The sequence below is a fragment of the Trypanosoma brucei genome, chromosome 8, assembly GCF_000002445.2.
Source record: "Trypanosoma brucei brucei TREU927 chromosome 8, complete sequence".
In the NCBI taxonomy this organism is placed as follows: Eukaryota; Euglenozoa; class Kinetoplastea; order Trypanosomatida; family Trypanosomatidae; genus Trypanosoma; species Trypanosoma brucei.
The window spans coordinates 1,685,057-1,698,381 of record NC_007281.1 but is presented as its reverse complement, the minus strand read 5'-3'; the positions used below and the strand labels follow the sequence as shown (position 1 = coordinate 1,698,381).

Sequence of the window (13,325 nt, the reverse complement as noted above, 5' to 3'; positions counted from 1 at the left end):
AGCGGCAACTCCAAAAACAGGGAGTCTGCGCAAAGTTCAACTGCATCTACATTAATAGTCCGCGTTTTTGACGCATCTGGTTGCGCCGCAGCCCCCCTTCCACGACCCCCGCAAAGCTAGCATGTGTGGAAGCAGCGACACCCCGCGATGAGAGCATACACCCCATCACTGCACACCCGAGACACGACGTCTTATCGCATGCAGACAAGCGCATCATCACTTGCGAAAACCGCCACGATCGCACACGGGTATGCGCTAATTCAATTTCATTGGCTCAAATGTGCATCCTAAAAGACCCTCACCTCTCCATCTCTGTGGAACGATAAAAAGCTCTCGTGCCCCACCACAGTCATCATCACTGGGAGAACGTACCCACACTCGCAACATCTGCCCCTCATAACTCGATGTAACTCGCGCCATTTCGCCGAAACCTCCTTCCAACACCTTTTCCGCATCTACGTCACCGTACTGGACTATGAGGTGACCACATATAAGGCCTCCTTCCTCAGCTGGGCTTCCAGTCGCGACGTCTACCACACGCACGAATGGTTCTTTGCTGGACATCACCTGCTTTTGTTCGTCCCGCCTTCGTTGATCGTCCTCCGATTTCTTCTTCATTTTGTCCCGCTGCATCTGCTCCTCCGCCTCCCCGCGGCATTCCTCATGCAGCTGCGAAAGCTTCTCGTGAATGGTAGCCTCGATAGACTTAAGATCATTGTGCCCGCAGTTTACAGTGTGCCGTGCACGACGTACGGCGTAGAGGTCGCAATCATCACGCGGGAACCCCTCGCTGTCCACAAGACTGCCGCGAAGCCCTACTGGTGTGGAGTTGAGGAATGTCATGGCTTCCTCGATATCCCTCATTATGGATCGCCGTTTGTTGTCCAACTGTAGCAGCTCTTCCTTGAGTAAAGTTCCAGACATTCTTCACAGAACCCAGGGGCTGCCTACTATCTCTCACAAGACTCCCAATTATAAAATGTTTGTCGGTGGGAAGAAGAAGAGGAACAGGCGAAGAAGGCCCTAGACTACCACCAAAAAGCGTCCCCGCTTTGCAACTCGGTCAGACGTGCGGAGACATCAAATAACACGTTGGTAGTTCACCGACAGAGGAGGGAAAGAAAACCAAGCCCGCGAGATATACTGTACGTGTAGCGAGCACAAAAGCAAAAACAAAGGGCAATAAAGGCCTGCAACAAAATGGGGATCTTCCTACACCATTCCCTTGCTTTCCCCTCTTCAGTCTTGGGTACCACACCACAGTCAGTTAGACAGACGAACCCACAACCCTTCACCTCTTCGTGACTCTCCCTCTACAGGCGGTAGACACTCTTCAACACAGACCCATACTTTAGCTGCATTTCCCTGGACTTCGCTGCCTCCGCGTCTGTGAGACCGCGACAGTAAGGAAGCTGCTTGTGGTAATACAGCATCTCCTTCAGCTTCGCCGTTACGTGCATGGTGTGCGCCAGCGCCTCGCCGCCGTGACAAGCCGTTGACTGCTGTTCAGGGGGAACCAACAACGACTCCACACTAGGCACTGGTAATGAAAATGGCCCATTGAGCTCCTCACCAACACAAAGTTCATCGAAACTTATGTCCTGTGTGTAGAGCATAGGCAGTGGTAGGAGTGTACCATCCTGGAAGAAGAGGTGAGTTCCGGCCCCGTCCAACGCCTCTATCGAATTCGCGGGAGCGTTGGTGAGGCCCTTTGCTGTTAAGTGCGGCTGAACCTCATCCCTGCTGTCCGTGCTGTGATCATCCCCACCTCCACCATCGGAAGACGTCCTTTCCACGAATGTTGCGCTCGAATCCGTGTAGTCGCGCATACGTTGCGGGTCTATTGAAGCTTTCTTAGCAAGCACCTCATCTATAACGGCTTTAAGCTGCTCCTGCGTACCAATATTCTCCGGTAGTACAAAGGGGTCGTTAAGCATTGTCGTGGCTGTCGGGCGAGCGTTGTGATCCTTTGTCAGTAACCTTTTGAGAAAAAGTGTCATTTGTGGCGACCACCGTTCCTTGTCCTGGAGCGAGGGTGGATCCATCTTCGGAATCATAAACAAGGCACGCGCTGGGTGAGTGTCAATATACGGTGGTGCGCCCTCCGCCATTTCAATCAATGTAATACCTAAACTCCACAGATCAGCTTTCTCGTCATAATCGAGCTCCAAAATGGCCTCCGGCGCCATCCACAATAACGTGCCCACAAATGTGTTACGACGCGAGAGGGAGTGGGACAACTCCGTGCTTACACCAAAATCAGCGAGTTTCACTCCACCATCACGCGTCAGCAAAATGTTACCACCCTTGATGTCTCGGTGTATCTTTCGATTTGCGTGGAGGTATTGCAGCCCAAGCAACACTTGACGGCAAACATAGGCAATCAGTGGCTCTGGCAAGGGGTGCCGCAACACCTTATAAACCATATCAATGGATCCACCTTCACAGTACTCCATTACAATCCATAACTTACTAAGAGACTTGTGAGCACCATAGTAGTGCACAATGTTCGGGTGCCTACAATGCTTTAATATGCTAATCTCCCGCTGCACGAAGTCCCGCTCATCTTTGTCAACCAACAACACGAGCTTGATGGCAGTGATTTCCTGCGTATGACGGTTCCGTGCCTTTATAACAGATCCATAGTTCCCTACACCAATGGGGCCCAACTCTTCGTACAACTCCTCCGGGTCGGTGTCCAATATAAAGAGATCTTCAAACCCCTCGTCGCTCATGCTTTCCACGAGCCTTCGTTGGGCACAGGTTTGATGTGTATTTACTTTCACCCCTGTCCCGATGTACAGTTGCGGGAAGAGGAGGAGAGGTACGTCGCTGGGGGCCGACTATTAGAGACTTATGCGGTCACCGGCGGCACAGAAGTGTTGGGAAGGGAAGAAGAAGGAACGTAGCAATATAAATCAAGATCAAAAACAGAGACACAAAGGTTCAACACAACATATCATTCTGTGCAACCGAATACGAATAGCAATCATTTCTCATGACGCCGCACGTAAAGAAGCACACACCCTTTCATTTGCTTACACAAAACGGGAAAACAATGTTGTTTATCGTTGACTACCCAATCAAAGGGGTTCTCCCGCTGCGGTTACAGCTACTCACAAAGGTAAATCAGCTCTTTACCTCCTGTGGTGCTAACATGCCGCCCACGACTACAAATCAGACACCTAACGCAACGAAGGCACCATCCCGGAATTACGTCCCGTTGATGGAGCTCAACTCAACTCAGCCCTCGCGCGCTCGCTTCAGAGTCTGCATCTGCTTTTCCGTCCCCATATTGTCATATCGACAGCGCCAGAAAGCATCAGGAAGAGTGAAGCTCACACACACCATGCGCTTCTTGGGTGCCACGTCCCGCACCACATGAACCAACTCCAGATTCTCTTTTCTCAGCTCGAAAGAAAGCCAACGTGTCACCTGTCTTACTGCGTCACCGGTGAAATCCTCCACATTCTTTGAGAAACAGTAAACATGAAAGAGCACCCGTTTGTCGGGGTTCTCCTTTGACTCCCGCACCTTCATTCCAGGTTCCGGAATCCATGGCCTCTTAGCGAAGACGTCAAGAAATTCCACAGCTATGGCGGGCAAATTCATTGTTACGTGCCGTCTGCCGCACCGAGAGCTGTTGGCTATGACATCGTTGTAAAGGATTGTGTTCATGAACTCACGCCCATCTATGTTGAAAATATGAAAGGAGTCCTTTCGTATGTGATTTATATCCGCGTTAATGCGCAGGTACTCGGCCGCTACAGGGTTGAGATCATTTGCGTAAACAGTGACGCCGGCGGATGCGGCAGGAACAGCAAAGGGACCAACACCCGCCATAACGTCATAGAGAACATCACCCCTTTGCATGAGTTCTACAATGCGTGTGTGCTCGTGGCTCAGACGTGAATTCCAGTACACGCGATCATATGGAACACGAAAGGTGCAGCCGTGTTGCCGGACAGTAGCTAGAAGCAGTTGTTGTTGTTGTTGTTGAGCTTCCTCTTCCTCAGCGTTAGTCCTTGGATTGTGGTCGCCGCTCCCTGCTACGCCGACGCTTCCCCCTCCGCCTCGGTGAGTGCTACTGTTACCTTTACTGTTCCCACCGCAGTGGCGATGGGCTACGATTTCCATCTTGAACTCGCGGAACACACTGGATATTGAGTTAACCTTATTCACGACAACACTTACCGTTGGATTGCAGCTGAGGATAACAGCACCAATTGCCATTTTGTACGGCAGATGCTCAGCCGATAGGTTCACATGGGCGATGTGCCCAATTTGTTCGAATCCACTTAATGCCGTAATGCCTGGAGGAAGCAGCATTTGCAACAATTCGGGCATGGTGAAGTTCTTAGAGGTCACATCCACGGTGTGTGTGGTAAGTGCAACTTGAAGAGGTTCGGCTCGGGACTCTGCACCCTGTGATACGAGCACTAACTTGTCACGCAGAACCGCGGGAAGCGACACATCATCTGCCCTCATCCATACAAGAGTGCACGATGATGAAAGCTGGGGGATACTGATGGGCGAAAGGAAAGTTGGGTCAAGAAGGAATTTTCTGCACGCCTGCGCATCACCAGCCGCCGTGTCTGCCGCAGCTCCATTCACTACATTTTTTACCCCGCGCATGCTAAACAAGCAGCCCCGTAGGACCTTCAACACATCACCCACTATATGAATTGGGCGCACCAGCAGTGACGCAACCTCAATGGACTGCAGCAACCGTGGACATTCCATTGGCTCACTGACAGTACTGTTCCCGGTATCTTGACCAATGGTTGCTGCCTCTTCCATGGCACAGCTTCAACAACGTACGAAATGCCCGTAGCTGGGCGTTGGGGACAAAACAACACCAAGGAAGGGGGAAACACGAAAGAAAAAAAGACGCAAGTGGAAGAAAGAATGGAAAAAGAGTAAATAAGCTTCGTTTGTTTCTAACAAGAGTAAACACTCCCTCAGTGATATTGCAGAAGTATAAGCTAGTTTTTACACTATCGCTTTCCAGGCACAGAAGGGTAAGGTGGAAGCAGCACCACCAGCAATAAGAAGAAGGATTAGGGGGAAGTCAAGGGGATCATCAATTTACCCCCTCTCTTCGTGAAAAAAGAATCTCCCTCGTTTCCTCCTTCCGCTTCCTGGTTTGCGGCTTTTCCAACCTTTTACTTCTTCACTCCCTCCACCTTAGATATGATCCACTGGTTGTTTTCATTTCTCACTTTTTCGCAGTTTATGGTGCCGAGTCCACACAACCCTCATATAAACCCCTATATTTTCTTTTCCATCCCTTTTTTTTCCCATTCTCTCCACTTCTCTTTTTGTCTCTACATATTCCTCTTCCTGTTCTTCCGCCTTTTGATCCATTGACCGAATCTCCTTTAACACAGACGGGGGTGCGTCCCTTATCACCTCGCTTTCGATGGGATTTCAGTAGTAAGAGGATGTGACAGCTACTTCCCGGTGTGCACAAGAGATATGCCCCCCCCCCTCCTTCTCTCCTTCATTCCCTCCTTTTGGAGTAACGCAACAACGACAACAGAATTCCACTCACGCAGCCCCCCCCCCCCAAAAAAAAAGAAAACATACACACGTAAGCACGTGGCCACACTCATACGCACTAGAAAAATATTATGTGCTAGATGCCGAACTGCGTGATGGGGAGGGTGGAACAAAGAATATATATATATATATTTCCGCTTTAAACGTGCATAAAGAGTGGAGGAGGGCACGCATGGCCGAGAGAAGAGAAGTAAAACACGAAGAACACTAACAACAAAATGACACCCTCGTGAGGTTTTTGCATGTCGTGTAATTTCCCCCACCTGTCCTCCGGGAGGTAGGAGAAACGCATATACGGGGTTTGCATTTAGGTGTCACGACACAAGTAAATAAACAAGCATACATATACATCCTTAAATAATAATAATAATATATATTTTTTAAATCGCAGAATGCTCTGCACCATCTCTCCCATTCCCCCCAGGTGGTAGTGAACAGTGAATGTATGTGGTGTAACACCCCGACAGGTAAAAAAAGCATCGACGAGGAAAGGAATGGGGCACAAAGCGATGTAATGAGAAAACATTTGAAAACACACCAGCTTTTGCTCTTCTCACCTAAAAAAAAAACAAAAAGAATCGATGTAATAGTGCTGGGCCTGAGGAATGCGGTTCCGCATAACATCCCGATCAGCAGAAAAGAAGGTGAGGGGGTTAAAGAGTATATGCATAAATGCAACAGACATACCCTGGAAAGAAAAAAACGCGGAGAACGGGGGGGGGAAGTTTTAACAAACAAAACGATGATAAATAATGCGAGCGAGAGCAATATAAATAGGATGGAGGAATGAAGTCACTGCTTGCATGCGTTACTGCACTCCACTCTCTTGCGCCCACGCTGCTCCCCCCCTGTTTTTTCTCCTCTTTCCCAACCCTGGACCCTAACGGTAAAGGCACAAACTCAACCTGTTAATTATGAAAATAAAATAAAAGAAAACAGCACCACAAAATCAGTATTTCATTGGCACATGTATGCACTAACAATGGTAAAACAACGCTGAGTAACCCAACACACACACACACACACAGTGCTCCCGAAAGTTTTTAAGGTTCCCTTCTTCACACTCTCTATTTTTCTCATCCGCATGCCGGTCGGCTTCTTCACGCCGTGCAAAGCCACACCTTTTCTCTTCCCCTCCCTCTAAATAAAGAACACTGCGACCGCACGTTCATGGACTGGCAGCGTTATTGAGGATCATAAGAACAATAGACAACAACAGAGCCGTTAAAACACCCACCCACACACACACAGAAACATGAGGGGCTCCAGCATGTTCACCCCCCTCCTCCCCTCGTGTAAGTCATTGCCACGCGTATATGAAAGGGAGGAATGCAAAAATAAAAAAACGCGGCACGAATGCATACTAAAACCTTCTTATAAATCCACGACGGGCGTATCGTGATTCGCCCACCGCCGCCACTTTCCTTTTGTTTCACACTTTGCTAGTGTATAACATCCGGTAGTTGGGTATTAGACGACCAATGGTCGGACACTAAGTACCTCACGTAGCTGGTTCATCCACGGGGGAATCTCTGCTTTCACAGATTCGTATGCTCCTTTAATTCGTCGACGAAGAAGGAGTGACTTCTGTCGCACTTGATTCGTAACAGTCCGCGTACTCTCTGTGCTTTGAGCCGGTGGTATGCTTGTTTCCACGCGCTGGATGTAAGTAAGAAACTTGATGAGTGACTCGGTGCCAATCTCCAACTTTTTCTTGCTCTCTGCGTCCAGGTATCCCTGTTTCATTATCAACTTGCAGATTGTATCCACCTCGGTATTTAAAGGCGTGAGGACCTTTCGCAAGAACTCCTCGCAACGTTTTCGGATGGTGACATCCTGCTGTTGAGCAAGGAGCGCAGCGCTTGCTCCATTACTTGACGATACACTAGACGAAAACAATCCTGCGTAGCGCTCTCCACGGCCACCGTCTGCCTTCTGAGCACTACTTCCCCTGCTTCCAGCACCACGCCTACTGCTTCCCGTACCGCTGTTGTACCGCTGGAATAGTGGGGAGAAGCTGCGGAGTGGGGAGGCTGGTAGGCGCGCGCTTTTCGTTTCCCGTACCTTGTCCTTTGCCACAGTTCTATGCCAGTGGGTAAGAAGTTGTCGCTTCGCATGTCTACCAGACGACTCACAGCGTGCTGTGTGACAGAAGGTGACATCAAAAATGCTCGTGCCCCCCAATGTGCTGTGACTCCCTAACTCGTCACATGGGAATAGTTTGGTTAAGGCTTGCCTTGGTGCCAACCTGCGTGAAGCTGACTGTCCAACTACAGATCGTTTTGTCAGTGGGCTCACACTTCTCATCGATCTCGAAGGCGTGGATCGGGGTTGCGATGGCTGTCCGTCCTCACTGCCATGCTTTTCGGTGGAGACATGCGGTTTGGCTCCCACAGAAGAAGGGGTAGCAGATGTAAGAAAAGAGGATTGTCTTGACATTTTGTACGCCGACATCCGCGCGCGCGAAGAGGAAATTCTACCCCCCTCAGTCTTCCAAAGTTGTTCCGCGGTATGAACAACAACGGCCCCTTGTTTTTCCCAAGATGGGCACAATCCCTCTGGAGATTTATCTCGGTATTGCCCTTGCGACCTCGCACTACTACTGTCAACACTGGCTGCTCTAACCTGCGACCCCTCCTCCGACGCGCGGCTCGCAGACGGTTTACGCTTGTGCTTTTTCCTTGATGTTGGGGTGACCTCTGAGGTACCACCACCACCACCACCGAAACTACTTGTACTTTTGGACAAACACGCATTTCCATCATTCTCCCCTTCTCCCCCGAGTCTATTAACGTCAACTACCCTGAGAATATTTCCCTCCAACTCCTGCAGCACCCGGACTCCGGTACTCTTAGCTGCCCCGTCACTCACTGATGAGGCCCTTCGAGGCGGAGGTGACACTGTAAAGCGTGGAGGCTTTTCATCTCCTTCCGCTGCCATTACCACCGGGTCGGCGGACGCTCCTCGACATGGAAGAGTTCCTACATGATTATTGCTCGTTCTGCCGTGAGATGGGGCGCGCACCATAGGTGAAGGGGAACGGAATGTGTCCCTTTCCGAACGCGCGAGGTAAGGTGCAGAGGGCCTACCGTTGATCTCCAGCGGATTTCCTGTGAAGGCCGCCCGCATGATGTTTTTTTCTGGTATAATAACGAATCCATTTTCATAAAGGGAAACATACACCGATGTTTTTGGGTCCTCGCCCAGTGCTGAGGCGCGGCGGTTTCCACCGTTAGTTTCCTCAGACTCGGGAGTTCCATTTCTTTCTGGTTTCGTTAGTGCCACCCGCTTTACCTTGAAAAACATATCATCACCAGCAACTATGACTGAAGTACTGTCTGGGTCAAGTGACTGCCACTCTGAAGGGCACTCCCCCGGTTGGTGCGCCACCACCGCGCCACAGTGTTTTAATAGCACCTCATATTTTTCCATGATTTCTACGTCCGGAAACACAAAGGTGTAACTTCGTAGTAGTTTATTGGGGAGTGGTTTCGAAAGGAGAAACTCGTGTATATCGTAGAATACCTTAGCAGGTCGCATATACTCCGTTACTTGAAAACTGGTGTCACCGGGTTGTGCAGCTGTGGGTTGCGGTAACTCCTCCATTCCCCTCGCACAGTCCTCCGACAACGCATTTTCCAAAGACTGAAGATATTTCACCGTCGTGATATGATACCCTCGTTGTTGTGCAAGAAGGGTTTCTGGAGTCACAGTGTAACCATTGTGTGTAATGTACAGGAACGCAGTACAGCAAAGGCGCATGTCGAAGAAATCAAGCAGCAGCGGAGCGGGTTCCTGCACAATTAGAGCTCCCAGGAGCAGGGCCACATTGCGCAGTGCCTTACGCTCATCATGAAGCAGTTGCGAAGATTCCACAAGCACAATCCTGACAGACACTACACGTGCAGTAACTTTTTTCCCAAACTTGATACTATCTTCGGTGTAAATATATCTACAGTTGCCGCGTCCGACGTGTTCATCGTTTACAAGGGTGCCATGCTTAGAATTGTCTTGCAAACTGACCTCTGCTGTGAGTACTGATGGATCAGTCAGTGCTCGAGATTGCATGACGCCTACTTGAATATTCGCGTGGTGTCGTGAAATTGATGGATCGCCTGTGGGTAACAAAATATGACATTCCTTCCTCCCCACAGTGTATGCGGCATCGGGAAGGAGAAGGTAACGATGCAACTCACCGGCCCCGTGGTTCACTTCAATAATGTGCATAACCCTCGTGGAGCTAACGAAGACCCCCCAAAAAAAAAAAAACAGAAAAAATGATGGAAAAAAAAACAATACAAAAAGAATTTTTTTTTCCCCCTCGTGAAGGAGAAACACACAGACACACACACACACACACACATACATAAAAGAAAAAAGGAACGCAAATAAACAAACTCCTACATCCAAAAATTTTTTTCTCCGACTGTGTTTTTTCTCTTGACTATTAAGTAAAGATGAAGGTGATAATGATCAGCGTGTGAAGTTTCCGATACTAATAAATCTTCGCATCGCTGATGTGGCACCTCTCCGCTTTATAAAAATAAGTAGATACGCGTGGAATCATTTCCTCGTCTTCATTTGCTGCTCAACGCCATCATCAACTGTAACTGAGGTTCCATAAAGTCCACCTTCTGCCTTCCCCCTTCGCTCCCCATTTCTTGAGATTAAAAAACAAAAATTATGATCACCCAAGTGACTTTTCCTGCTGTTTTTCTTTCCCACTTCTTGTGCAAGCACCGAAAGAAACTCCTTACCCCTTTGCACACCTCCAAAGCTTACCTCTTTTCACCATATTTGAAACCACGCCCTCAAAGCTTGTTGATGTATTCTCATGTACATTCCTACATCTCTTCTTCACTTTTTTTTTTTAGGTGACAACTGATGTTGTTACTGTGTCAAAGAAAAAAAAAGAAAAGAATGCAGAATGGGAGAAAAATAATGATAGTAATAACAGCAATGGTGGTAGCAAAAGGAAAAATAGCGGGAACGGAGTTGCGTTAATTTAGTCAGAGTCCAGACATGCGAATTCCCCAATGGACCGCTACTATGGGGGTGTGAAAGCAAAGGGTAGATATCAGAAGGAAAGTTTAGCAACCTACGTGAGAAACCACTTCACACCTCCCCTTTCCAATCATACGCACGACATCACCAACAACCCTCAATAAGAATTTCGCGTGGAGCAGGATCACGCTGCGCCTATTAATACCAAATCTTCCAAGGATGGGTAAGACATCTCCTGTAGAAGGGCATCCGCCAAATGCATGTACTTCAGTGATTGGAGATAAACCATCTCGAATGCAAGTCGCTTCCTCGTCAGCTCCAGAAGCAAGCGGTCCACTTTATTTAAAGACACGCCATCGTTGGTATCTCCACCTACATCTTCATTTCGTGTGGTTAGCTCCCACATCAGAAGTCGCATAAATGTTGCCTTCTCCGTTTTAGTTGTAAGTCCCTTCATCAAGGTGCTTTTCCACCCCGACCCCGACCCCCGCACCGCTGCCCTGTTGCACCGCTGATTTATTAGGGTTTGTAACTGAAGGGCATCAAAAACACTCTCCAGATTAGAGCGGCCCCAGCACTTGTGTGCTATCTGTGTGCCCACTCCTGCACTTAACGCGGGGAACCATTCCACAATGAGACGTGACACCTCCCCCTTGAAAAGTCGTTCACCGCTGTGCGCCAACTCAGGTAAAACATCACCATGAAATACTCCTAGTACCGCCGGTTCCCGTCGAGTGGCACCGTCCGAGGTGATCGACCCGCTACTGAGTAGAATAAGCATGGATTGCAGACTGGCGCGGCGTAGGGCCTCCTGTTCTGTATGTGCATAACCACCCTTCACGGCGGCCAAAAGACGAGGACAGAACCGGGCAGCGTCATCCATCACCTCATCCGGATGATACAGGATTGATTCCCCTGCCGTGTTGTCGCCTCTGCCAATCGCCCTCCAGGTGGTTTTTGCAAAAGTCGTTGATAGATCGGTTGCGTCACGAAGTGTACCGCGGGGGAATGCTGCGGATAGAAAGAGAAATAACTGGACATTGTGATGCTCCCGGTCAGAGAGATGTGTGAATGAAGAAACTCCGAGCGGCTCGCGGCACAAATGGCAATAGGAAGCATTAGTATCCAAGAAAATATGTTTGTTTGGACATTCAAATATACGATTTCCCACCAAACTCTGGTTGGAGTGAAGTGAAAAGGCGCTCCGGCACATCGTACTGCTTCCGCGCAACCCCAAACGCAAGTTACTCAGCGTCCCTCCCGGTTCCTGCCGAGAAGATGATGTAGCAGCAACACTGTCGACCCTTTGTGCCAGCGAAGAGAGAAATGTATCTCCCTTCACCTTTTTGGAGAGTGACGGGGGGCTCCACCGGTACATCATCGCATTTCGTTATCAATCTCACACGGACACGATCCAATGGCTGATAATAAAGGAGACTAAAATAAAAGGAAGGAAAGCTTACCCGTGGCACGCGTTGGCGTGAACGTTACTGTACACAGATATGAATAGTGAGACACGCAACCCCAGTGGAGAAGTTATGGGATGTTACACGTGTAAACTTACAAGCCCCGTGGTTCTGTTTCATCCGTTCACCACTGCCTGCCGCAGCGGCGTTTTGCCCCACATCCTACAGCAAATTCATTGCTGCAAGTTCATCCACAGTGGGTCTCCCCATCAAATCGTACACATATTGTACCTTATGCATGTATTCCATTGACTGCAAGAAGATCATCTCAAACGCCATACGCCGTAGCGCAAGATCCGCCATGTGTTTTGTTAATTCATCTACCTCGTCACGTACCTCCACGGAAAGCAGCTCCCACAGCAGTTGCCGCACGAAAAAGGCTTTCTTCTCCTTACTTTCGTACGGTTGCCAGCCATAGTAAGCCTTTATTCGTTGCAACCTTAAGGCATCATACATCCTTTCGCCGTTACTACGACCCCAGCACTTCTGTGTGAAGTTTGTCATCATCCCCGCAGAGATGGGGGGAAACACCTGCGTGACGAGGCGCGAGATACGCAACTTCCACATACGTTCTCCACTGTACCAAAATCCCAGTGGGCTGCGACCCTGAAGCACGTGCGACAGGGCCTGTTGTGGTGGGTGTGTCAGATGGAAAAGAAGCGCCTCCAACTCAGCGCGACGCAGCGCGTCGTCCATGACATGCAAGTGGTCCCACGTTGTGTGCCTTGTCGCGTAGTTGTGCACCGTCGGAGCGGTGGCGAGACAGGAACGAAGAACCTCCTCACTTGACCATCGACGCCCATGAGCTGCGTAGAGAAACAGAAAATACTGTAGATTAGTGTGATCACGGTCGCCAATATGGACACCCATTGTCGCACCTAGTGGTTCTTGGCAGAGATGGCACCAGCCAGTTTTGAGATCCAGCCATGCCTGCTTGTTGTTACCTTCAAAAACATCGAAAGAGCGTGACGTCATTGGCATGTAACTATCGGCTGAGGTTCCTCTTGAGAGGAGACGACAGTGAGCATCCAGTGACCCGACACGTTTCTTGCCGCTTGTTGAAGTGCTGGTTAGTGTAGAGGCGCTGACGAGCTGGCGCAGAGAGGCTATTCCCGCTGAAGAGGACAGTAAAGTGTTGGTAGGCTGGAGCGTGGAAGATGTCGACGGGAGAGGTGTTAATCTCCCTGGTAGTTTCGTACTCGCTGCGAATGATTTGCTCCGTGTCGCGACGCCTACAGTATGCAGAAGTGCCGGCGGTCCGCGGTGCATAAAACCTCTTCCTTCCCTTTTCCT

General features: G+C 49.5%; 6 protein-coding genes across 6 annotated transcripts, besides 4 other annotated features; all 6 read right to left on the bottom strand.

The window, feature by feature from the left end:
- Window positions 1–13,325: part of a sequence feature (sequence corresponds to BAC RPCI93-26E13) that runs on past both edges of the window.
- On the bottom strand, window positions 256–924 carry Tb927.8.5740 (proteasome 26S non-ATPase subunit 9, putative; the record flags this gene model as incomplete). Its single annotated transcript, XM_842311.1, has 1 exon — window positions 256–924. The coding sequence occupies one exon, from the start codon at window positions 922–924 to the stop codon at window positions 256–258; it is 669 nt and encodes a 222-aa protein (XP_847404.1).
- Tb927.8.5730 (protein kinase, putative) lies at window positions 1,314–2,735 on the bottom strand (the record flags this gene model as incomplete). Its single annotated transcript, XM_842310.1, has 1 exon — window positions 1,314–2,735. One exon carries the CDS (start codon window positions 2,733–2,735, stop codon window positions 1,314–1,316), a length of 1,422 nt encoding a protein of 473 aa, XP_847403.1.
- Window positions 3,244–4,800, bottom strand: Tb927.8.5720 (hypothetical protein, conserved; the record flags this gene model as incomplete). Its single annotated transcript, XM_842309.1, has 1 exon — window positions 3,244–4,800. One exon carries the CDS (start codon window positions 4,798–4,800, stop codon window positions 3,244–3,246), a length of 1,557 nt encoding a protein of 518 aa, XP_847402.1.
- Window positions 5,916–5,948: a sequence feature (AT_rich).
- Tb927.8.5710 (recombination initiation protein NBS1, putative) lies at window positions 7,033–9,789 on the bottom strand (the record flags this gene model as incomplete). The annotated part of the gene is made up of 1 exon (XM_842308.1): window positions 7,033–9,789. The coding sequence occupies one exon, from the start codon at window positions 9,787–9,789 to the stop codon at window positions 7,033–7,035; it is 2,757 nt and encodes a 918-aa protein (XP_847401.1).
- Window positions 9,819–9,869: a sequence feature (T-rich).
- Window positions 9,897–9,929: a microsatellite.
- Tb927.8.5700 (hypothetical protein, conserved) lies at window positions 10,751–11,947 on the bottom strand (the record flags this gene model as incomplete). The annotated part of the gene is made up of 1 exon (XM_842307.1): window positions 10,751–11,947. The coding sequence occupies one exon, from the start codon at window positions 11,945–11,947 to the stop codon at window positions 10,751–10,753; it is 1,197 nt and encodes a 398-aa protein (XP_847400.1).
- On the bottom strand, window positions 12,195–13,301 carry Tb927.8.5690 (hypothetical protein, conserved; the record flags this gene model as incomplete). The annotated part of the gene is made up of 1 exon (XM_842306.1): window positions 12,195–13,301. The coding sequence occupies one exon, from the start codon at window positions 13,299–13,301 to the stop codon at window positions 12,195–12,197; it is 1,107 nt and encodes a 368-aa protein (XP_847399.1).